General features: G+C 33.7%; 2 protein-coding genes across 4 annotated transcripts; both read right to left on the reverse strand.

The window, feature by feature from the left end:
- Nucleotides 1-1,673: 1,673 nt before the first annotated feature.
- LOC133300709 (pleiotropic drug resistance protein 1-like) lies at nt 1,674-10,188 on the reverse strand. Of its 3 annotated transcripts, XM_061500283.1 has the most exons (24): nt 9,747-10,188; nt 9,522-9,642; nt 9,348-9,436; nt 9,148-9,232; nt 8,900-9,059; nt 8,705-8,781; nt 8,555-8,608; nt 8,364-8,454; nt 7,958-8,259; nt 7,588-7,869; nt 6,760-7,076; nt 6,517-6,677; nt 6,332-6,435; nt 6,081-6,237; nt 5,874-5,978; nt 5,639-5,781; nt 4,964-5,296; nt 4,545-4,835; nt 4,374-4,457; nt 4,158-4,291; nt 3,384-3,611; nt 2,972-3,143; nt 2,338-2,592; nt 1,674-2,258 (listed from the first exon to the last, which is right to left on the reverse strand). In XM_061500283.1, the coding sequence occupies exons 1-24, from the start codon at nt 10,076-10,078 to the stop codon at nt 2,001-2,003; spliced, it is 4,335 nt and encodes a 1,444-aa protein (XP_061356267.1). In that variant the 5' UTR covers nt 10,079-10,188; the 3' UTR covers nt 1,674-2,000. The 3 variants fall into 3 exon arrangements, with proteins under 3 accessions (XP_061356267.1, XP_061356268.1, XP_061356269.1); XM_061500284.1 differs by lacking the exon at nt 5,874-5,978 and having other exon boundaries at nt 5,639-5,778; nt 6,051-6,237; XM_061500285.1 differs by lacking the exons at nt 8,900-9,059; nt 9,348-9,436; nt 9,522-9,642; nt 9,747-10,188 and having other exon boundaries at nt 9,148-9,175.
- Nucleotides 10,189-21,098: 10,910 nt separating this feature from the next.
- LOC133300700 (protein ECERIFERUM 26) lies at nt 21,099-22,629 on the reverse strand. The gene is made up of 2 exons (XM_061500273.1): nt 22,210-22,629; nt 21,099-22,013 (listed from the first exon to the last, which is right to left on the reverse strand). The coding sequence occupies exons 1-2, from the start codon at nt 22,627-22,629 to the stop codon at nt 21,099-21,101; spliced, it is 1,335 nt and encodes a 444-aa protein (XP_061356257.1).
- Between the last annotated feature and the right edge of the window lie 2,683 nt (nt 22,630-25,312).

Raw genomic sequence — 25,312 nt, forward strand, 5'->3', positions numbered from 1 at the left:
TACTTAATATTTTTTTAAAAAATTATTTATTTTTCATTTTTGTATTGAGAGCAGCCATTAAACCCGTGGCAATAAATTGAAAATTTGCACCCACAAAAAAATAAAAAAGAAATTGTTTTGCGGTTTAACGGGCAGTAATCCATTTAAACTGAGGTATACAAATGGGCTTGTAGGCCCATATTATACACAGGCCTACAATATTTGTGATTCTAACCCGCGTGTGTTTCCACAAGAAGATTAGAGTTATGGTCGTTTGGTAGAAGAAATTTTTTTATTTATTGATCTGGAAAATAATTATTATTGAAATATAGTGAGAAATATATTTTTACTGAAACTTTAGTAAAAGGTGTTTGGTATAATCAAATTTTCTCGAAAATTTTATAGTTAAATTTACTGAGAGTGTGTTTGGTTGATTGTTAAATATTAATGGGAAAGTGAGGTTACTTTACGAAAATAACCCCACCAGGTCACTTCATCACAACTCCATATCTTCACACATCGTACAATCAGACAAGGTTATTTTGGTCATCTCATTCGTTTTTCCTTTTTCACATCTCCCCAGCTAAAAAGTATTCCACATATTCGATGGACAAAAAGTTGATGTAGTCATACGTAGCTTTACAAACAAAACCAAAAAAGGGAAATATTTTTATCCGAGAAACTTCCCCTTTCTTTGATACCAAACGTGGCATACAACTTTTTTCAAGTTTGTTTTCCCAGATAACAAAAAAAAATCCGCGTAACAAACGCCCCCTTAAGGTTGCCCTACATTCCAACACTCCATCAAAGATGTTGTGTCTTACACAAATTTTATTAAGGTGTGTTTGACAATCAATATTAAGAGAGAAAGGGAAGGAAGATGAATGGTTTGTTTATATCTTCCCTTTGTATGTGTGTTTTAAAAAATGAGAGAAAAAATAGGAGATTTTTATAAAACCCTCCAATATATTTCTCACCATTAAAATCAGAATTTCCCCAATTTAAGGGATTGAGAGGAAAAATATAGTAAATTACTTATATTTACTTACTCTTTTTTCAAATTTTTATTTTCTTTTATTTAATTTAGAAACAAGCAATGCTCTCTCTCTTCATTTCAAGCAAAAACGAAACCCTAAGGATGACCCATCTTTATTTTCCTTTCCCATGACACAAGTCAGTTTTTTTTTTTTTTTTTTTGCAAATTTTGAATCTTGTTTAAATTGTAAAAACAAGGTTAATTTTTAAGAAAGGGTAAAATTATAAAAATATCTCGTTAATTATTTATTTTTCTCACTTACCATATTTTTAACGCCCAAACACTCTCATTTTCATTTTCATTCTCATTCCATTCCTTCCTCCCCTTTAGATCTCTTCCCTTCCCCCTCCCTCAAAACTCCCATACATACCCTTACTCTCAGGTAAACCCTGTCTATTAGGAATCAAACCCTCCAATTACATACTTCTGAATTCTAGCTTCTCACTATCATTCTACATACACCACTCATTGGCTTCAAGCACCGGCACCGCTATATATAGTAGCTCATCATCCCTCATAGTTGATCCTCGGACCATGGGCCCTATATTGGATACGATCTCTTGGCTCGAATAAAATGTAAAAACAATGTCCATGTTGAAGTATTTGAAACTTAATTGCATGAACTATCCAACTCAAGCTATGCATTAAGGAAGGATGATTTAGTATGAACATATTATAAAGTGCTTAAAAGTTGATACTTACATATTGCTGCAGTATTATATATTATATACTCATTTGAATGACTATCCCTTTCTACTTCCTCATGCAAAGAAAGAATAACTACCTATATCAAAAGGACAACCTAGGATTTAGTATTTGGGTTTCAACCGATGTATTTGTCAAAGAATCTTATAACGGAATTGCAAAACTCCAGTTCAGCCGTCAGGAGTAGCCTGCATTTTTCCATTGAAATTGTGACTGAGATTTCATAACATAAGCATAATGCTTCATATGGGGATGTATGAACGCTCTGGAAGAGTGGTTTTTATCGTTTTTGGAAATTGAATGCTTTGATTCCAAAGGCGAAGATAAGTGCAAACAACACTGAGAAACCAGCCACCACAACTGCAACCACTCCTAGAAAGTCATGTTCAAACCCGAAGTAACTCCTCACAAATTCTTCAACCCTTTGACCATTCTCAAGTTTGTTCATGTCATCTCCATATTGGGAAGCCACCAATCCATACAAGGTCCATGCAACTGGGCAAATCCAATAGTACCACTTCCACCATATGGGTATTCTCTGTAATTGTTTTTTTATTGTCAAACTTAAGTTCATGTCAAGCATTAAACAAAAGATGTCAGCAAAGGTTGTAACTTACCGATAAGGGAATGATGAAGCCTGAGAAAAGGCTCCATATTGCATAGAATGAAGAGGACAATATGGCCCCAACGTGTGGGTTTGGAGTTATGGCCATGGTCATCATACCATAGAAGGTGTAGTACAAGAAAGTGAAGTACATGAAGAAAATATACCACAAGAACTTTGATACTGTCCAATCGAATCCCATCATTGCATATACTATAATCCCATATATCAGGGTCTGAGCCAAGATGTGGGGAAGTTCGATAATAACCTGCAAATATAATTTCAATTAAGAGCTTGAACTTTATGATATTAGAGCTTCTGTGATCACGAGTTCATATGTTAGATCCTCACCATTCCCACTTTATAGTGAACTTAAGTTAGCACAGGTATGGCCCTGATGCATACTTCAAGCCTAAAAGACTCTGAGGGATGTGTTAAGGAGATATATTATAAAATCATTGATGAGTTTTTAGTTAACCTCTTGAACTTTAAAGTGAGATGGTTGTTTATAAAATACAAATGTTGAGTTCAACCCTTAGATGTCTTGAACTACAGTTCTTTCCTTTGGACTGTGATTGGGAGAACAAAAATGTCTCATATCTCTTGTTCTTTTCAAAGAATTGCTTGGATTGGAGTTAGTTCCTTACCTGTGCAAGAGCATATGGCAAAGCTGAATACATTCCAGCAGCTCTCTCTCTATAGAAGACTGTTCTCTCAACTGCAATTATAGGCTGCACTGAGGCACCATTCTGTACTCCAATGAAGGTAACTGCAGCATACATTGAACCCATTGCATTGAAAAGATCTTGCTCCTTTCTCCTGTGGTTTTCATTAAATTAAAGGTATTAGGTGGTAATAATTGTTTTTGTTGAGATATATAGTCCCACATTGGTTGTATGTGCAACTAATATGGAGTTTATAAGGCTTTGGGCACTCCCACCCTTTGAGCTAGCTTTTGGGGTGGTGTATCCCAAGGTTCTTTACAGTTTTGAATTCCATTTTCAATTTTTCACATCACTTTAGTTATTGTGTCAATGTATTGTTTTCTTTTTCACATACCTTTTCAAACCAATCTCCCAAAATATGACCCCAAACAATAAAGCTATTATTGTTGTAAATAGGAGTCTAACTGCAGTATATGATGTGTTGCGCCAATATGATAAATGCTGTTTCCATAGGCAAGCTTTGCATTGTGCCACGAAACTCTGCGAGTACTGACTATTAAAGTATAGTTCTTTTGAACCTTGAGAAGGTGTGCTGAGCTCCTGGATCAATTGTTTGTTTCTCCTAAACAATTGGAAGTATCAATAAACTATTGATCAAAATCTTTGAACGCTACTGCAGTAAAATCATAAGCTGAGAAATGTATGCATCTTATATTCTCATAATCCTGAAACTTTGGATGCTGCAGCCTTGATTTAAAACATCAAAAGAAAACAATAAATAAAAAAGAAACAAAATAACTGTTGATTACTGTTATAGACCTGGGTAAGGCCCATATTCTTTGAAAGCCCAAATTACTCAAACCCTAAGGTAAACTTTATAAATAGGAGCTAAAGACCATAGGTATGACTAATCTCTTTCTAACTTATTTCATGCGATTACAGTGCACACACACCACCCCATTTCTGGCTAAGGTCCCATTATTGTGTACCGTGATTTGCTACCCCCAAGATACATAGTTTAGATACATAATTCACAGGTATCTAGAGAGAGCATCATATCCAACATTGACTTACTAGCCCTTGGCTATTCATGCCACGTAGGCAAAACAATTACCAATATTTGTTGTTATGTTATCAAACATAATAAGGTTTAAGATAGGAGTCTAACCGGTGTAGTTCTGAGTTTTTGTACACATTAGTAAAGTCGACCTTAAGGCTTGCTTCTGTTCCTGCTGATGTAACTTCCAACATCCAGGTTGCAGGATTATAACCATCTCTGATCTTAGGAACTCCTTGAATAGCCTATAGTAATCATGCACTACTGTGAATATGCTAATGCTACAGCAGCAACTAATATGTTAAATCTCATTTACACTAGATTCACCTCAAAGTACTGAATCAAAATGGAACAGTGGCGGCCTAATGGACCAGCATATATTTGCTCCCCTCCCAATTTCAGAAGTAGTAGCTGCAAAGATTTAGATTAAAATACTTCATTCTTCGAAATGTAGTATCCAAAACAAAAGTGTAATTCAATGTTAACAACACTTTTTACCTCATCAAAGGCATCAAATATATCAATACTTGGCTGGTGGATGGTGCAAACCACAGTACGTCCTGTGTCCACAGTGTTCCTCACGGTTCTCATAACAATTGCAGCTGCTCTAGCATCAAGACCAGACGTTGGCTCATCCATGAATATTATTGATGGGTTGGCCACAAGTTCAACTGCAATTGTAAGCCTCTTGCGCTGCTCAGTTGAAAGTCCAGTCTCTCCTGGCAATCCAACAAGTGCTTCTCTTAGTGAGTTAAGCTCTACAAGCTCCATAACTTCCTCAATGAACATCTGCATCTCATAAAAATTGAGTACAAGTTAATAAGCTGTAAATTCTCCAAAACCACAGGTTAGTACTTAATAAAGCTGCAGATTAACTTTTCTGTACTTTGAGCAATCTTATGATGTTTAAATTATACCTTTCTAGTTGCATGATCTACTTCAGGGGGTAATCTAAGCCATGCAGAATATAGCAAAGATTCATAAACTGTAACATTGGGTGAGTGGATATCAAATTGTTCACAATATCCTGATATGCGAGCAAATGTTTCTTGATTCTTTGGGTACCCAGATATTGTGATGCATCCTTCAATATATCCACCAGTTTTCCTTCCAGCTAAAACATCCATCAGAGTAGTCTTGCCGGCACCACTTACACCCATCAGAGCTGTTAGTACTCCAGGCCTAAAAGCACCACTAACACCCTTCAAAAGTTCAAGACGATCCTCTAAAACCCCTTGATTTTTCATTTCCTACAATCAAGATAACAGTCAAAATTTAGGAACAATTTCCTATTTCTTTTTCTTTTATAGAGGTTAGATTGAAGACTGATGAGAATGTTTTGACATACATAAAATCATGGAAATACTGTTGAAGAAATATCCTATTGCTGGAGTTAGATAGAGGGATTAAAAATACCAGGTGCAATGCTGGTCATTCAGAAAAGTACAGTGCTATAGCAATTGGCTTGTCCATATGGGGGGGAAAAAAAACTAAGAATTGAAGAAAACACACATATTTTAAATACAACCTATCACATACAAATAGAAAGATTAGTTGAAATATTACATCTTAAAAGTAAGCATGTAAGGTACCTGTGGCATGTCTACAGAATATCTGATCTCATCAAAAGTGAGGGATAGAGGTTGAAAAGGAAGAACCATGCCCCTCCTTCCACTTTTACTAGCTTTATCATGACTAACTCTTCCAGAAAACGACCTGGATGATATACTTGCTTCTAGCTTGTCATCACAGTCAATATGTTATGTCTTGAATACCAAACTTCTAGCTACAAACAAAGAAACTATAACTTGGGGCTCAAGGACTCACCATTAGAGCTCTTTTGTGTTGGTAATTGAGTGAACTCTTCAGCTGTTGAAACATTTCTCTCGAGCAATTTTTCTTGTGATAGCCCTGCTTGATCATTTCTGAATGCTGCAGAGGCAACATGTCCAAAGATAAAAAAATTAAATCTGTGGTGAGAAAAGAGGTTCAAGTAAAGTTCACAGCTCAAAGAAAGATGAAGATGGTACTTACGACTTAGATATTGCAAGGCTAAGGTGAAGAGAAAATTAAATAGAAAAACATAACCAATCAATGCTCCTACTCCAATCCAATACCAGTAAGCTTCTGGGAAAAATCCACGAGTTTTCAGTATCAAAACTCCCAGTGTTTCATTGGAATTAGCAGTCACCTACAGCACTCAGTAAATTATCTCATAAATATATCTTTCCAAGACTCATTGTTTCTCTTAGAGCTTATTCACCACTCAAAACAAATTGGATTACCTTACTCCAACTACGCCCAAGAAATTCATTCACAGCTATAGCATTCTGTCCATACATCAGTGGTGAGGACCAATAACCCCACAGAAACCATTTGTGGACATCCTCTAGTGCAAAAGAACAGATTTATCATAAAAAAAAAACTTCATTACATCAGCAAACTTTGAAGTTAATTACCGTATTTTTACCTCGTGAAATCACAAATCCTCCCAAAACCATAACTACTAGTAATGCAAATGATCCAACAGTGTTTGCAACTACAACATCCCTTCCTATTGCTGCCATCAACCGAAATAGTGCAGATGCCATCTGGTTAATGCACAGGATCACCAAGTACTGTTTTAAAAGTCTGCCAATAAAATTTCTCATTAGATTTCCAAAAGAGTAACTGGTAGGCTTAATTCATGAATTGTGATGTAGTCCCTTCTTGCCTTAAAAAACTTGGATCATAGCCAATGGCATAGTAAGAGATGCCTTCCCAGATGGCAACTTCTATAAGGGTTATTGGTATTTTGAGAATCCATGGGGGAAGAGAATAAGCCCACGAAGGATAGAAAAGAAGGTCCCTTTGCTTGAAAAAGACAGGAAGTTTCATGATGGCCATATTTAGCTCTGATATTCCATTGAACAATGCTACAATGACTGTGAAGAAAAGAGCACCCATGTAAGTTCCTCCCTCCTCCACAGTATCTCGGTGCATCTTAGTTCGTAGAAATAATGTTGTTGTCATGATAGCTAAATAAATAAGCTGAAAAGGAGGAACAAGACATGCATAAGGACAAAAAAAAAAGATTAAGAAGAAGAAGATGAAGAAAAGTGTTTGGTAGGATACATGAAACACTCCATTTAACATCTTCATTCACTCTTAACAAAAACTTTGTACCTAGAATCTAGTTCCAAATCAGATAATATTGTGAGAAAATATTATAAACCATTAAAAAACCATCACTTGGGTTGAATTGATTCTTTACATGGTATCAGAACCTCGGTGTATCGCGTTCGATCCTCACCACCCTCCACTTTCTTTTAAGTGGAATTTCTTTGTTTGCACAGGTAGGTGGGTCTGTGCATTGTCCACTCTTCAAGCCCAGTGGGCTCTCGTGTGAAGGGGCGTATTAGAGAATATTATAAACTATTACAAAGCCCTCACCCACCACCAGCTTAAGCTTTTGGGTTGAATTGACCCACCAACTTAAGCTTTTGGGTTGAATTGGTTCTTTACTAATATAAACAGCATTAGCACTTGAAACGTTACTCACTTGGGTGGCTTTGAATATGTAGACAAACGAATTTCGCTTCATAAGCAAAAATTCTCTGCTAGCGCAAGCTCTCAGCAGCTCATGCCTGTTAACACCATACTTCTTTGTGGTCAATGCATTTGGATGGCATCTAGACTTGTCAAAAGGATTGGCTAGCTCATCTCCAAGTTTTTGACCTATGTGAAATAACTGGAATGCTTCGGCAAAATCCTTCACAGTAACAAAGCTGTAAGGCTCATCTTTATGTGCCCAATATTGCCATTGATCTTTTCTTGATGTCACCTTTTTGCACATCATGAGAACAATATTTACTATATATCAATAAAAAAGCAAGTTTTAAAAAGAAAGACTAAATGAATCAGACTCATACTTCTTGTAAGAAGTCAGCAACTCCTTTTCTTTCAGGACACTTGAAACCCATTGATTCAAAAAACTCAATTACATTTTCTCTTGGTCCTTGGTACACAATTTGCCCATCTGTTAGGAGTATTATATCATCAAATAGTTCATAAGTTTCTGGAGCTGGCTGTAGCAGAGAGACAAGTGCAGTCCCATTGAGAATATGGATGGACTGACGAATTGAGCTGATTATTTGAAAAGTTGTGGAACTGTCCAAACCAGTTGATATCTCATCCATTAACAACACCCTTATAGGTCCAACCAGCATCTCCCCTTCATTATTCCACAGAAATTTATTATCAATCAAACTCATTATAAGTTCCAAACTCTATATGTAAGTTCTTTTGTCAAACTGTTTCTTGATAAACAGAAACTACCTGTTGTCACTCTTTTTCTCTGCCCTCCTGAGATACCTCTTATCATTCCATCTCCTACCATAATATCAGCACAGACTTCAAGTCCCAAAATCTGCAACATTTTATAAGGGAAAATAAAAAAAAAAAAAAAAATCCTATATTGTTTCACAAGTCATTTATATTCCCTTTATTTAATGAATTTGGACTTTTACCTTAAGAATATAGTCTGTGACCACGCTGGCCTGTTGTCCTTCTAGTGCTGCTGCCTGCATGTACAGAAATAACTCAGCTTCTTCACAATGCCATGTGTTATTCTTTTAAAACATAAAGTTAAAAGGCTTTTTTTCAATCTTATTTCTCACCTTCATATAGGTATCAATATCAGGATCTGGTTTAATCTTTGCCTCTTTCTCTCTTCTTAGTAGTTCAGTCAACATCTCTGTAATATAGTGAAATTCAAAACCCTGATTAAGAGAACTTAAGAAGGTTGGGATTTAGCTAAAAGTGTTTTGTTTTGCTTTTCTTTTCTTTTTCCTTTCTAAAATGAAGCAACCAACCATAATTCTGTCCAACCCCTTGACATCTTGCTGAGAAAGCTAGTGTTTCTCTCACAGTCATTTCTCCAATGTGGTTATCATGTTGACTTATATAAGCTGATACCCTTTGGGGCACAAACTCTTCTAGCCCATGCCCATTGTATGTTACCATCCCAGAACGCTGTGGTTTCATCACTAATGAAATTAGTCATAATTAAAAAAAGTACTCAAATGCAATCTATGCCCTCATTCAAAGTTGGTTTCCTTACCTTCAAATCTTTACCAAGTTTTCCAGCCAGTGCCAACAGCAAAGTGGTCTTCCCAGAACCTGGTGGCCCTAAAAGCAATGTCATTCTGCAAAATTTTCACCATCAGAGAACAACAAAAGATCTATCTGGAGCATTTAATTTTAGCAAAAACAAAAACTATGGAATTTACAAAAAAAAAAAAAAAAAAGACTTGAATTCACCTTCGAGGCTTTAAGATTCCACAAACATTCTGAAGGATATGTAGCGGTTTCTTTGGACTTGGAATGATGTGAAGATAATTTAAGAATCCCTTAGCAAAAGAAAGAGATCATTTTATAACTAGTCAGAGAAAAAAACCATGGTAGAAAGAAACATCATGTGCCATATTGAATTACCTCTAGCACATTAACAAAGAAGTTGAGTAACGAAGGCAATGCTCTGCTTCCAACATAAACATGTGCTTCCACATTCACATGCTCAAATCGAACTTCAATTGTTGGAATATCAAGTCCAACTCTGTCAAAAAAATGTTAAGAATTCTCAATCACCTGAACCGTTTCAAATCTATCAAATTTCCCATGTCATAAAATAACTTAAAATTACAAAAGTAAACAACTCACCTGTCCATTCTTTCCTTGAGTTTCAACAAGAACTTTTCATTGTCATCTTCTGCAATCTTGACAAGTCTCTCTAGCAGAATCTTTCTCTCTGTTAATCCTAGTTGCTTGATATCAACTTCTCTTCCTTTCCCTTCTGCATCTTTGAGTATACTTCTCCTAATCCTTAGATATGTTGGGAGTCTCTCTATTGCTGCCCATTTGAGAGCTTCTTCATCATCTTCACGTTCACGTTCAGATGTTGAAAAAACATCCATACTATGGTTCATCCATACGTTAGAACTACTAGCTCTTACACCATCAACTGATATGTCACTGCTCTCCATTGATCTCATGCAAACATCAATTACAATAATCCTTAATGCTACACTTGTATTGTTTTTCCAAATTCTGTAACAGACAGTAATAGTAAATGAAAAATGGCATAAGAAAAAATTGCAACAAACTCTTCTCTCTTCTCCCCAAAATCTTCTATATCTATCTATTTGGGTAACCAAAATTTGAGTATATATTCTTGCTCTTAATTTTCATGACAAACGACTATTGTTCTTAGAACTACTAACTTTACCAATAAGACACAGTCATAACATTATCATGTTGTGGAGGAGATCTCATCCATCCAAATTACAAAATAAATATGCTTATTATGAGATATATAGATCTTAAAACTTAGAGTTATTAAGTTTTTATCATGAATTATAAAATTGTCATTTTACTTTAACTTTATTTCTTTTCTTTAAGAATTTATAAAAAAAGAAAAAGAAAAAGGATAATGTAAGTTCCGTGATTAAGAGGAATCCCGAACAGTAGAGTTTGGCTGGAACATACTGGAGCTGTTCCCTGCATTGGATTTGAATCAATTCAAAAAGCTGATTATAGTGCAAAGAATTGACTGACAAAACATAAACATATATAATAACATGGGCCTTTTTAACTAGTGCATGCAGCATTTGATATTTAATAATTGTTTATCATTTATTAACATGTGTGATGCAGATAAGAAAAACCTTAATAATAGTAAAATAGTTGCATGTCGGGAATTTATTAATGATGCAAAACGTTGTTGACCACCCCAATAGAGACTTTACGTTGCAAATGGATAATGTCTTTTCTTTTCTTTTTATTTATTTTTAAATGAGTTTCTTTTTCGGAAATTATTCTTGATATTCCTGTAATACGAAAGACTTAATACATCACTTAACAAAATTGAAATTATGTAATTTATTTATATGTATTTATTCTACTCACTTATTTATGATTAATGTATTTTTTTTGTATACCTAAAAAAAATGTCTTTTTTTCACTTTTGATAAAGAAGCATATTACCGGAATACTAAAAACATACCCTTTTTAGACTATGTTTGAAATTATGAAAAGAAATAAAATCAATTTGATTTCAATGGAATTAACTCAATTTAAAAAGCAATATTTTTTCAAATCCGATCAAATTTTAATATATTTATAACTAAGAAAATTAAAATCAAATAAAAATTATTTTTAAAATTTTCTTACAAATAATTTTATTTTAAAAAAAAATTTATTCCTAACTTTTCGAACAGTTTTTTTTTTTTATAAATAGAAGTTTGAAAATATCATCTTATTTGTAAGTTTAGACATACCAAGTCTATTCAAAAACCAATGATAGTATTTACATATAAATTATTGACCAATGATTACTAGACTCTTGGTGTTAGAAAAAATGATGATAAAATCGTTGAGAGGGGATACTATGTGTTAGAGAAACTATTTCGACAATATTCACAGTTTCATGAAATGCACACAACAAATTAAAACATGCAAAGATACACAATTAAAGCGTACCATACTAAACTATATGGATGTGACAAGAAAAAATCTGAGTTTAGTGTTAGACACTGTGTTCTTAAGATAATATTGTCCTCTCTATGGTGCCCAAAGATTTGTGAACAACTATCTCCCAGGATAGAACGAATTACTTCTATTCTCGTGGCGGCACTTCTACATAGAATAGCTCCATCGAACTCAACCTATACCTGACCAATCGCACTAGAATGGAAGAATGCAAATGCAATGGGAAAAAAACTCTCTCTATATATTTATAGAAAACGTAAGGTCATGATTCAAAAGGCACCAATTCATCGACGAAACAACAAATCTGTTCGATACGAAAAGATACATCTGTTCAACGACGAAAGACACATCCATTCAACGATGAAAAGACACATTTTCAAATCAAACTTCTTATTTATAAAAAATAATTAAATTTAAAATTAATTTCAACAATCCCCCACATGAATAAAAAGTTCAACAATCAAGACCATATGCATATGAACATGAATGCAAAGTGCGATACCTCAGCGAGAAATAATTGCATAGAGATAGGTAGGAGTCACCTTTGAACCTTCTCTAGTTGTTCTGCTTGAGTGGCAGAGATGTCTAACCAAACTCTATAAATAGGAGCTAAAGACCACAGATATGACTGATCTCTCTTTAATCTATTTTATACAATCACACTGCACACACACCATCCCCTCTCTTGGCTAAGGCCGTTATATCGTGTGTCGTGATTCGCTACTCCCAAGATACCTAATCTATAGGTATCTAGAGAGAGCACCAAATCGAACATCAACTAGCTAACCCTTGGTTAGACATCTCTGCCACTCAGGCAGGACATTGGCGCCGTCTGTGGAGAACTTTTCCACGATCACGTGGTTAAAAGCTAGCAATCAAAATGCTGCGGACCACCAGAAGCGGTTACCGGAAACCATCGATGTCGAATCCTAGACATGAACCAATCCCCCCAATCTGGGAGGATCCATCGGGGCGGCATGTGCCCAATAACCATCACCGCACTAGTGAAACTAATGGGCGTACTAGGTCAATCGGTGGTCATGATGACTTGAACCGTCGACCTTTAATGTATACCAAGACAATAGAAGTCACACAATTGCTTCGCTAACATTGTTGGTCCTCATTGTTGTGCCCATTTTGGTCTTGGACACCTTCCTGTTTCTACGAGTGTTCTAGAGAATCGACCTTTGTTAATTCTCATTGAAGAGGCCCTCATTTCACACTCACATAGGTGATTCCTTGTGATGTAACTCACTTTAAATCATCTGAACACATTAGATTAAGAAATCATTAAAAGCCTAAATGTTTATCCTCATAAATACACTGTCTTGTCATAGGAATAAGTATGAGTTTAGAAACTCCACAGTGTTAACAGTTGATCATCACTTAGTTGTCTCTTTGAACCTAGATCGTGGGATCTCTACTCATCAAGGTAGAGTTAATTACTGCAATAATCAACAATTGATAGGCCTTAAACTCATTCCTTTCGATAAATTCTCAACCAACTCTCTAGGAATCCCTTTAGTCAACGGATCTGCTATATTCTCTTAAGCCTTTACATAGTTAATTGTAATGATTCCAATCTAGAGTAGTTGTCTCATGGTATCATGTCTACAACGTATATGTCTAGGCTTACCGTTATACATAATGTTTCTTGCCCTTTCGATCACTGCATGACTATCACAGTGTATGCACTGGCTTCGGCCAGTTCAAAATATCCCCAACGAAGTTACAAAGTCACTCGGCTACCCCACCGACTCTATCCGAGGCAATGAATTTTACTTCATGGTCGACCTTGTAATACATGTTTGCTTGGATGATTCCCAAGACACAACACCCCCACCAAGTGTGTACACATACCCACTTGTGGACTTGGTGTCACTAAAGCCGATGATCTAATTTGCATCACAATGTCCTTCAAATACAACAAGATACTTCGAGAAATGCAAAGCATAGTCTTACCGTATTAACACGTATATCCGAGACCTCAAACTTATACACAAGGAATCAATATGCACTACAATTAAGTGCAAATCCAATGAACACACAGTCCATTGTCTTTGGTCCAATCTTAATCATTTTTGGTTTCAGAATTGCGACCCTTGCCAAACACCCCTACACTTAAAGATAATCCAAGGTAGGCTTCTTACCATTCCACATTTCATAAGGGATGTTCTCTTAGTTTTTTTGTGGGGTACTTTATTGATTACATAGTTTATCATGAAATGACTTCCCCCGACCAAACATCAACAACATAGCATTCATCATTTTTTTCAATGTCCAGTTCTTTTTTTCTTAGCAATCTCATTGGATTGTGAAGCATAAGGAGCCATTATTTGGCACGTAATACCAAACTCTAAATGAAATTCCTTGAAGGGGCCATTATACTCTTCCCCTCGATCGCTCCTTACAACTTCAATTTTCTGATTGAACATTATTTGGCTATAACACATGAAATCTTTTTTTTAGTTAAAAAAATAGATTTTCTTAAAAATAGATATCTTAGTCACAAATTAATATTGACCTCTCTATGGTGCCCAAGATTTGTGAACAACTGTCTCCCAGGATAGAACGAATTAGCTTCATTCTTGTGGCGGCACTTCCACATAGAATAGCCTCATCGAATTCAACTTATGCCTGATTAATCGCAGTAAAGTGGAAGACTGCAAATGCAATGATAAAAAAACTCTCTAAAATTCTGATTCTATATATATTTATAGAAAACGTAAGGTCACAATTTAAAAGGCACCTATTCATCGACGAAATAACATATTCTTTCAACACGAAAAAATACATCTATTTAACAACAAAAAGACACATTTTCAAATCAAACTTCTTATTTATAAAAAATAATAATTTAAAATTAATTTCAACATTATATACTAATATGCATCTATTTTGACAAATTTAGCCAATATTCTTCCACACACACATATATTTATGGGCAGGTTCTTTTTACACTAGTGTAAGATTTACATGTCTTACACCACATCTCAACTGTTGATGGACGAAAATTATTGGTTGGTATTCGTAGTATAATTAATGATTAATTGATATTAATTAATTCGTCTGGCTTCCTAAATTATAACCGTTTGATGCACGGAAATCAACGGTTGAGATGTGATGTAAGCCTTGTTAGTCTTACACCGGTATAAAATGATCCTGATCCGATATATATATATATATATATATATATAGGAGAATGTTATATTTACAAATTTTTTGTTTACAATCTACACTATGTTGTAGCGATAAGACACTCTTGAATGAAGTTTTACGGGTTAAACATAATGTAATTTATAAATTTGTAAAAAAAATTATCAATATAACCCTTCTATATATATATATATTCTTATTTATTATTTATTTCCCTTACTTTTTGGGTTCTTGGAGCCCACTAAATAGTGTAAGATAAAAGTGAAGTACATTGTCAGCAAGCTAAAGTACAAAACAGTAATTAGGTGGAAAGAAAGATGGTGCAAGCACATCGATTTTGTAGAGGGAAACACATCGGGGCGAAAAAGACTAGGGTTGTTATATGATGGAGAGTGGTGGACCAGTAGAAATCAGAGAGGATTAGGAACTCCGAGTCATTATGGAATAGAGGTTGGTATACCTGACCAAAAAGAATAAAATAATGTATCCAAAAAAGAAAAAAGAATAAAAAAACACACTGATGTGAAAAACGAATCCACAACTTCATGATGAGCACAACTCATGTGCATGCATCACGTTTGCGTTCCCCCAATGGGACGCGTTGCGGTTTGCATCACCACTACATTTATGAGCTCAACACACTGAGATTTTCATTAAAATGCGTATCTCATCTTATCATGGCAAAACCATTGCTTTCGTACAAAAAGCAGTTAGGTGGTGTTTGACTTGAAGCTTTTTACAACTTTCTTATGCAAACGTGCTGAGGCTTCTTGAAATGTCGTGTTTGGTAAATGATGATTTACTCAGAAACCCATTCATCTAAGATGCATTGATTTTTAAATTTTGGAACCGAAAGACAATTTTATGTACTGTTTGGAAAGTTTTTTCGGAGATGGTTTTTTGTTAAAAAGCTGGTAATCTCACTGTTCACTCAAATTTTTCACTATATATTACCTCCAACCAAACATACATTTCTTAAAAGTTACCTAATTTTTTCAGTAAAGTTTTTTTTTTTTTAACATTTTCTTATCTATCTCACTTTCTTACCATTTTCCTATCAATCTTATTTCCCTAGTATTCAAAAAATTTCTCGTCAACCCAAAGCTCCCTTGTTCTATTCCCATAATGACAGAAAACAAAAACCAGAGCAAACCCACAATTCACGGAATTATGTAAGCAATGCGTAATGCGTGCGTGCCCTCAATGTGAGGCTTGAAATGAGCTTCGAGTCATTACTCATTCCTTCAATTGTTTGTTGATAAAACCATATGCGTGCTTCACAACTACAATACGCATCATATGGGATTGGCAATACTCATGCACTGTTGTATGACTTTTGGTTTGTAATTTAGAAAGGACTCTTCATGCTTCAAGTCAGCACCAAGGACACTTTCAGCATGCATCCTTTGTCATCTTCTATATCTACCATATACTAATTGGTTGTACTATGAGATTGGTGGAGCCTCAATCATTTTCAAAGTACCTAGAATTTCAACAGAGATCAAATATTTAAAGGGTCGCTCACTTCTCCTCTGTGGCAAGGATAAATTTGTGCAACAACTCATTATAATTTTGTATTAGGATATTACATAGTTATAACTGATAATAAAAAAAAAAATTCTCTCTTTTTTTACATTATTAGTCGACATGGCGAAGAAAAAAAATACTTTTACTATTATAACTATGTACTATTTTTAATATATAGTTATAATGAGTTGTTGTAAAAAATTTCTCCATACAACAACATTAGAAGTGATTGTACCATATTTAAAATGTCAAATTGTAAATTGTCTCCTTTAATTTTATTAAATAAGTCATCATAATTTTAACATTTTGATAATTAACTTATTTCTTAATGTGTAAAATAACTTTATTTTTATTCCACAATTTTATTTTATTTGTTAAGGCAAGTCAGTTCTTTGAATGTATTTTGCAACCTGAGTAAGAAAGAAACCTATAGAAATATAAAACTAATTCTGAAGATAATTATCCAGTTCTAAGCTTAAAGGTTCACTCCTAGAGATTCCAACCATGGCATTGTAAGTAAAATAACCTGGTTAAATATCAATTAAAAGCATTGTAATTTATTTGTCAAATGTCAAGCATTAAAAAGTTTTAACAAATTAATTGTTAAAAAAATAACATAATACTGTTTGCTACATTTAAATTTAAATGGAATATTTCCCATAAACGGTATCATCACTAAATAATATTTGTTAAAAATTCAAAATTGAATAGAGTAACTTGAATTTTAACTCAACAAAATACTAAATGTTTGTAACTTTTTAGGAGCGTTTGGTAGAGGAGAAAAAAAATTTTACCAGGGAAATGTAATTACTAAGGATATGATGGGAAATGAAGTTTGGTAGGAAAATTAGAAAAAAGTTGTTTGGTTAACCAAAATTTTACTGGAAAAATTGAGTAAAATTTTATAAGTCTTTGTTTGGATGAAGGTAAAATATAGGTGGAAAAAAATGATTAAATTACCACAACAATCCTTGAATGAAATAAATGGGAAAATGTGATTTTAGTTTGTTGTAGTTTTCTCAAACATCAAGGTCATTTTGATCTCCTTGCTTGCAATTTTTTTTGAATTTCCCCATCTATCAACAAATATCACCTTGTAGGTGGTAGTTATTCAACAATATTTTTTACACACAAAAAGCAAATACTAGACAAATGAGTTTTCTAGCAAAAAAATTTAAAACATGATATCAAACATGGACATCCAAAAATACCACTTTCATTTACCTATCTATCGTTAACAAAATCTTCTACCAAACACAACCTTTTTAGTATTCTAATAGCTCCTTTTCAATATGTGTTGGAGAGGATTTCCGTTCACGTTTGCTTCTACCAAGTGTGGCGCATACGGGCTCTTGCCCGTCATTTGTACAAAAATAAAAATATAAAAATAAATAAATAAAGTATTGTGTGATTAAAAGAATTATGGTTAAATAATATGTATCGAGTTACAATAGTTTACAACTTTTTTAATTTCGTTCCTATTTTGAGTTGACACACACACACATTTATATTTATTGATAGGCCGTCAATGTTATCTAGAAGTCAAATAATTATTTTGCGTCTCATATTTTATACACTGATTAAATTATAAAATAAATTTCTCATCAATGAAGAAAGCAAAAGCGAACTTTGGTACAAAGACAAAAAGCGAATATTTCCAATTTTCTGGGTGATTCATGAATGATAATTAATTCCATTGGTAGACTTCTTCACTGATTAATTATTTCGATTTGCTAAGATCCTTTGTCTAAGATTTTGAGGATAAGACAAACTTGGAAGAAAGGGAATCACTTCCCTGAGTTCTAAATGAAGATGCCGTACATATATGAACTTAAGATTAATACAACGAATCTTTGACGAGCGTTAAGTTGGTATTTGCTGTTCTAAACAATAGTTTTCATACAATAAATACGTTGCTTTGTTTTTGTTTTATTTGCCGAACATTTATTCCCACTATCATTGTAAAAAACTATTTCAAGTCAAACTCTAAGGTATCGAGTGAAGTTTTTTAAATAGTTTATATTATTCTCTAATAACACATCCTTTCACGTAAGAGTACCCTTTGAGCTTGAAGCGGTGAGGATCGAACTCATAACCTTATAATGGTCATTGAAACTTTGATATTATGTGAAGAACCACTTCACCCCAAACCTTAAGGTTTTGGATTAAAATGATTCTTCACGTGTTAGAGAATAATATAAACCATTAAAAAGACTTCACCCAACATCTTAAGGTTTTGGGTTGAAATAGTTATTTACATGTTATCAAAGCTTCAATGACGCCAAGGTCACGAGTTGAATCCTTACTTGCTGTCCCCACTTGTGGAATTAAATAAGAATAAGATAAACTAACAAAAAATGTGGGCCCATACAATATCACGTTTCAAGTTCAAAATGCTCTTGTGTGAGGGTTATATTAAAGAATAATATAAACAATTAAAAAGGCTTTCATCTAACAATTTTAGATTGAAGTGGTTCTTCGGTGCATCTTAAATAAAGACGAGTTTGATGTTTATTATTTAGCGGATGTTCTTGGCTTGGAAAATAGGAGTTTTAGCATAGATTCGATACATAGATATATGGGATATATTTTTCTTATGTTGTAGGAAAAGAATTACCTCATGTTGTAGAAATAAAGGTATAAGTGGGACCCACGTGTAAGAGGAGAGAGAAAAAACAAGTGGTGGGACCCAACTCCTTTTTGTGTGTGTAGGAGAGATGTTTATCTCATGTAAAATGAGATAAACATAACCCTAGATATATATAGGTTATTTGATGATATGCTAAATGCCGCTACAGATGCAACAAAACATGCTTTCAAATTACTTTATTAATGTTCAACTAGCTACACTTGTTTACTTTCCCCCCAATAATTAGGACAATTTATTAATCAAAAATGCTAGGTGTGGGGCTAATGAACTTGTTTTCGACCACGAGAGCGCAAACATAAATAGATCATTTTGTGGAAAAAAATATGACATTATCATATGAGAAGATCACAATCATAGAGAGATAAATCAATGGTTATGATTTTGTAACTATTTATTATAATTTTTTTCTCTTCTTTTATCACCATTGATCTACCTTTGTATGATTATTATTCTCCACATGATCATGTCATATTTTTTTTTCACATGAGAAGATCTAGATCCGTTTGACACATTAATGTCCTCCATGTATATTTCCCAAGTTAATTCATTTTAGGTGTTCATTATCATAATCATAACTTACGTACAAAATACATACGCTACGTATAGGTATATATGTAATAGGCAATCCCCCAAGTATGTTTGGTAGTGTTTGTTACGATAAAAACTTTAGTGTGTGGGTGTGGGGGTGGGGGGTTATCTTTTTGCCCTTTTTAGTAAAAAGGATCACCAAGTTCGGTGATTCCCAACCATTAAAATTTCTCTCGTTTATTGTGATCCTCTCATTGATAAATAGTGATTTGCCTTGGACAGACATAAACATTAATTTCTTGTTTCTTAGAGTTTCTAGTCTACTTTGTCAAAGACATTATATATATATATATATATAGAGGTAGGATCCTTTGACACTGATGTCAAATTTAAAGTTTGACACCTCATCTGAGAGTTGTTAGATCAAAAAATACCAACGACTCTGATTTGTAAGCATATGACACCATTGATATTTTTTGATCTAACGGCTCTCAGATGAGGTGTCAAACTTTAAATTTGACACCGGTGTCAAAGGATCCTACCTCATATATATATATATATATATATATATATATATATATATATATATATATATATATATATATATATATATATATGGGGTTTGATTTTCTTATATTGCATGAGAATTCAATTTTCATGTTGTGACTCAACTAGTGGTGGGTCTCACATTTATTAAAAAAAAAAAAAAAAAAATTGCACGCAAATCGAAAGGTCACAACATGAGAATTGAATTCTAATGCAACATGAAAAAATGTTTTCCTTATATATATATATATTGGGAAAAATAAATTTTATGTTGTAAGAGAATTCTAATCTCATGTCATAGATACATCAAGTGTGGGATCCACCTATTTAAAAAAAAACAAAAAACAAAAAAATGAATGGCACACTTTTTTATGATGTGTGTAAGAAAGATTTGTTTTCTCGTATGAAAAGTATTTTTACAGCCACTTTAGATAAGGTTATCTACAGCTACCCCTTTTTAACTAAGTACGACCGGTCGTACTTAGTTATAACAATAAAGCTGATCTTTTTTTCTCTCTCCTCAGACACTGTCGGCTGACGTGGCGGAGAGAGAAAATGCACTTTTAATGTACGACCGGTCGTACTTAGTTAAAAAGGAATAGCGGTAGACAACCTTATCTAAAGTGACTGCAAAAATATTTTCCCATATATATATAATCTTATTCTCTATTTCAACTATTGATCTCGTGTCTCCAATATATAGTTACAATTTATTAGGAATTATTAATTAATTAATTGATATAATTTAATAAATTACCATTGTTAGATATGATATATCAATGATTGAGATTAAAAACAAGATTTTTTATTTTTATACTGGAATGAAAAGATCCCTCGTTGCACAACTTCGAAACTTTAAGATTAGATGAGACACAATCAACTGTGAAAATATTAGCGATGATATAGTTAATTACAAGGTTATGCCAATAATCAATATTTATAATTGTGTTATCGATGACGATAGTACGATACCAATCTAGCTATCTGAGTAGATGCTATACATTTAGTAAATTAAGAGACTCTATGTCAATATTCAATCATTTTTGTTGTTGGTGATAACTCTATGACACTAAGCTGATTTGAACACTATTGACATATACATAAAGCACAAGTAATAATTATTGGCATTTCATTAGAATAGTTGGTGAGAATTGTGAAATTAGATCATCTTCACGAAGCTTTATGGCCTCCTCCTCCCGAAGCGTCACCATAACAACCCTACTTAAGGGGCCCTCCCCTGGAGGTGCTGGCAGAATCAAGAACTGCCCTTCTCCCAAAACTGGCTCTATGTAATATGAAACACGAATGGGTTTGAACCAATCTTGAAATAAAGCTAAATAAGGGTCCACACCCTCTAAGCTAGTAAAGACCAAATCATTACCGTTCATCATTGCAGGCGAGTTTATATCATTATGTTCAAACCACTCAATTAGATCCATTATTCCCTCCACGTCCATTTTATCCACAACATCTCTTATGGCCCTAGCAGCTTGTGGAAGTTTGTTCTCTCCTATATTCCCTTCTGCATGCACCTCATTATATAACATACAGTTTCCAAAGAACCCATAATCTAGGCCCAAGACTTTCCTCACATCAAGACATATAGACATGTCAACAAGTCCATTTCTCAATCCCTTGACCTTGCTTAAAGTGACCCAAAACAACCCTGCCAATGCCTCAAAGGGTGTTGGGCTGAATGAACCAGTAGGTTGGGCAGCCATGGACATGCAATCCTGAACCATGGTGTCTGAGAAGCCCAGTGAAATGGTAGCGTACTTTGCTTCCTTGATGGAAATGGGTTTCTCAATTTTTGATTTATAGTGATGTATTAACTCCATATATGGGTGATGATTGGGCTTTGTGTTTCCTAGTCTTCGAGGAGGTAAAGGGTGGAATATTGGAGGAACAATCATTTTGTTGCCCAATGAAATATCAGCCCAGGCCTTGATGAAATTTGTGGCACAAATGGAATCTGCCAAGAGATGAGCACAACTTAAGCCAATTGCCAATCCACCTTCTTCAAATTCAGTAAGCTGAAATTGACATCAAATTTTAATAATAAGAAGTTAGCTATACACACTAATATAACAACCTCTATGATCTTTGATTTTTTTTTTTTTAATATTATTCATTGATTACTCGATTAGTCTGATTCGAGCAGAATAGGATCACATGAACAGCAAAGTTCGAAATCATTTGTTTCTTTTCTAATAAAAAAGAAAATATAACCTGGACATAAAAAGTTGACCAATAATAAGGATTGGGAAGCATGTCCTCCCAATAAACAAGCTTGAGTTCCTTTTCCCTATGCACACTTGTTAGCCAACCCTCCACACTCCCTTTGGCTTTTGCCTCCATCATTCTAACACCAGCATCATTGCACTTGATTTTCCAATGCCCTTTGTCGTCTCTTATCAACCGACCAGTCACTATGGGGAAATGGGTAAGCATCTCTGACAAGGTCTCTCTCAACTTCTTTGTCATTTCTCCAAGTTCTACCTCTCCTGAAGTTTGGTAATAGAACACCATCCTAATGTGGTTGTTCTCCATGTAACGATCCAAAACTGATAAAGGGGAGTACTTTCCTGGTTGAACTGGTTTAGTGCTCACCACAGTTCTTTTGCAGATATAACTTACTTCGGTGGCCATTTTTTTTATATGGGATAGGATACATAAAACACTACGCACGTACCTATTATAGTAGTTGTAGTGGCGGAATGAATTTGGCTATGAATCTATGATAATGATGTTATGTATGGGGTTTAATACACATAGGCTAGTTTTACGCACAAATCGCATGGATTTCAATTCATGGGAAAAATTGAAATGAAAAAGTGCATATAAATCATGTATTTCAGAGGAAACAAAAACTCCGTGCTTACCAGAAAAACAAAGTACCCACCAATGCATGGGGCAATGATATTTTCATGATCCGTGAATATTAGCTTATTTGGGGTTTATCGTATATGCATGCAATTTGAGTAACAAAGACCAATGTACCACACACTGATCACTTTTTTACCAGAATGCTACGCGAACAATAATATTTGCCAAAATGTCATGTGTCTGAGTTTGTTATAACAGACAATGAACTCGGTTTGCTGATGTGACATATTTTTAGTGGCCACCTAATTCGCTATTGGGTGTAGCCAATTAGGTGTCAATTAATATCCCTCTGCTTTTATAAAAGCAGAACACGTGGCAGTGTCACGAAAGTTCACTAGGGGTGATAGTGAACTAAGTACACAAGTTTGCTACACTAACTAGCGAACTATGTGCAACTTGTAAAAATATTTACTTCTAATAACCTATAAAGGACATTTTGTCATATTGTTTTTGCAAAATTGCTACTGAGTAAACTGACAAGGATGATGCTATTATATTTTTTGGACTTTTCTCTTTTCTGTGCTATTTTGCAGTTGAGTAGACTATCTATTTTTACAAGTTGCATGTAGTTTTCTATTTAGTGTAGCAAACTTATGCATGTCAAACACATATTCAACGGCTATTTTTACCTAGTTCGCTATGCCCTCTAATGAACTTCTTTGACATTGCCATGTGTCCAGTTTTTGTCAAGATAGAGGGGCATTAATTGTCACCTAGTTCACTACACCCAATAGCGAATTAGGTGGCCATTAGAAACACGCCACATCAACAAATCGAGTTCGTTGCATGATATAGCGAACTCAAACAAATGATATTTTGCTTGACACTTTTGTATGGTGACATTTTTTTACAATTATTGTTTACCATTAGTCCGCCAAAAAGATTAATATGGTGACATTTTAATTTTTTAAGAGATTTATTTGATAATAAAATGTTTAGAAGACTTAATAATATTTTAGATATTTAACTACAAGAAATTTCATTTATTGTGATGACATAAATCGTCATTAAAACATATAAAAATCGTCACTAAGGTATTTTTGTGATGATAATTCAATTTGTCAACATTCGTCACTATTAATCAAGTCATTATTAAATTAGTGACGTTATTTTTAAATGTCACTAAATAATATATTTATTGTGACCATAATAATGTCACTGAAATTTATAAATAATAATGACAAAAATAATCGTCACAATAAATACAATAACAGTGATGATTTAATCTCACATTATAGATTTTGTAGTGACTAATTAATTGTCACTATTTTAAAAATATCAATTATTTAATTTTTCATAATGGTTAATAATTTTTATCACTAAAATCTATTTGAAATGGTGATAATTGATTTAGTTGTAGATCACACTTATATTGTTACACGAATGTAATAATAATTATTTTTCTATTTAAATAAATTATAATTAATGCCAATAAAAAAGTAATAGACTTTTAATAATAATTTAAATATAACAAACTTATAAATTAGAAAAAAACTATAAACCTGTTAATTACAAGATTACAAATTCCAGAATTCCTAAATTACAAAAAAAAAATGCACATAAATGTTACATTAAAAATCTTTGAAAGGATGGTGGAAAAAAAAAAAAAAAAAAAAAAACTCCCTAATGTTTCTCCCGTTTTACAAGCCTCTTGACTAGAACATTGGAATCCAGTTCCTTGAAAACCATCACCTTCACTTGTTCAACATATATCTCAATGATAAAAACCTCTGCAAAATTACCTGTTAAATAAGCAATCAAATTAGTAATTCAAGATATGGCTAGCAATATGAGATTATATTTTTCTTTAGATAATAAAAGGGAAAAAATTAAGCTTTTCGGAGTAAATGTGTCTCTACATGCTAACATCACTTATTTTTTCTCTAGAATATGTGTATATTGAATAGATGCGTACCATTAATCTTCTTAACTTTGTGCTTGCACCCATCGCAATATATGCTCACTTTAAGACACATTTCTGTATACACAAGCAGTTCCAAAACCCAAAATAGAATAAAGAGAAATTTCGTTGTAAATAAGAAGAATTAAAATGGGATGACAGAGATGACATACATACAAGACCGAAAAAAAATAAAAAAATAAATCATCAATCAATAGTTTCAAAATAAACAGTTCAAGTAAGAAAGTTGAGGCTTTGACGAAAGTCGTGGAAGATGTAATAATGTACCTGCATCTTCAAAAACTTTCCTTCACTCATGTGTTATTCCCCAATGGACCAAAGACGGGTAAGATAATTCTCTACTTCAATCGCTTCTACTCATATGCATCGTTGTTCTCCATAGCTTTCTTTCTTGAGTGGTGAAGGTAATGGAACGAGACAAAGAACAGTACAATGAAAATAAAACAATATGTTATCAAAAAAAAAAAAACAATATTCAAAATTTGAATATTAGAAACTAGAGATGGCAGTTTGTTGGGAACAAAC

The sequence above is a fragment of the Gastrolobium bilobum genome, unplaced genomic scaffold, assembly GCF_033153095.1.
Source record: "Gastrolobium bilobum isolate Gb01-03AN ecotype WA unplaced genomic scaffold, APGP_CSIRO_Gbil_v1 utg7932, whole genome shotgun sequence".
Classification (NCBI taxonomy): Eukaryota; Viridiplantae; Streptophyta; class Magnoliopsida; order Fabales; family Fabaceae; genus Gastrolobium; species Gastrolobium bilobum.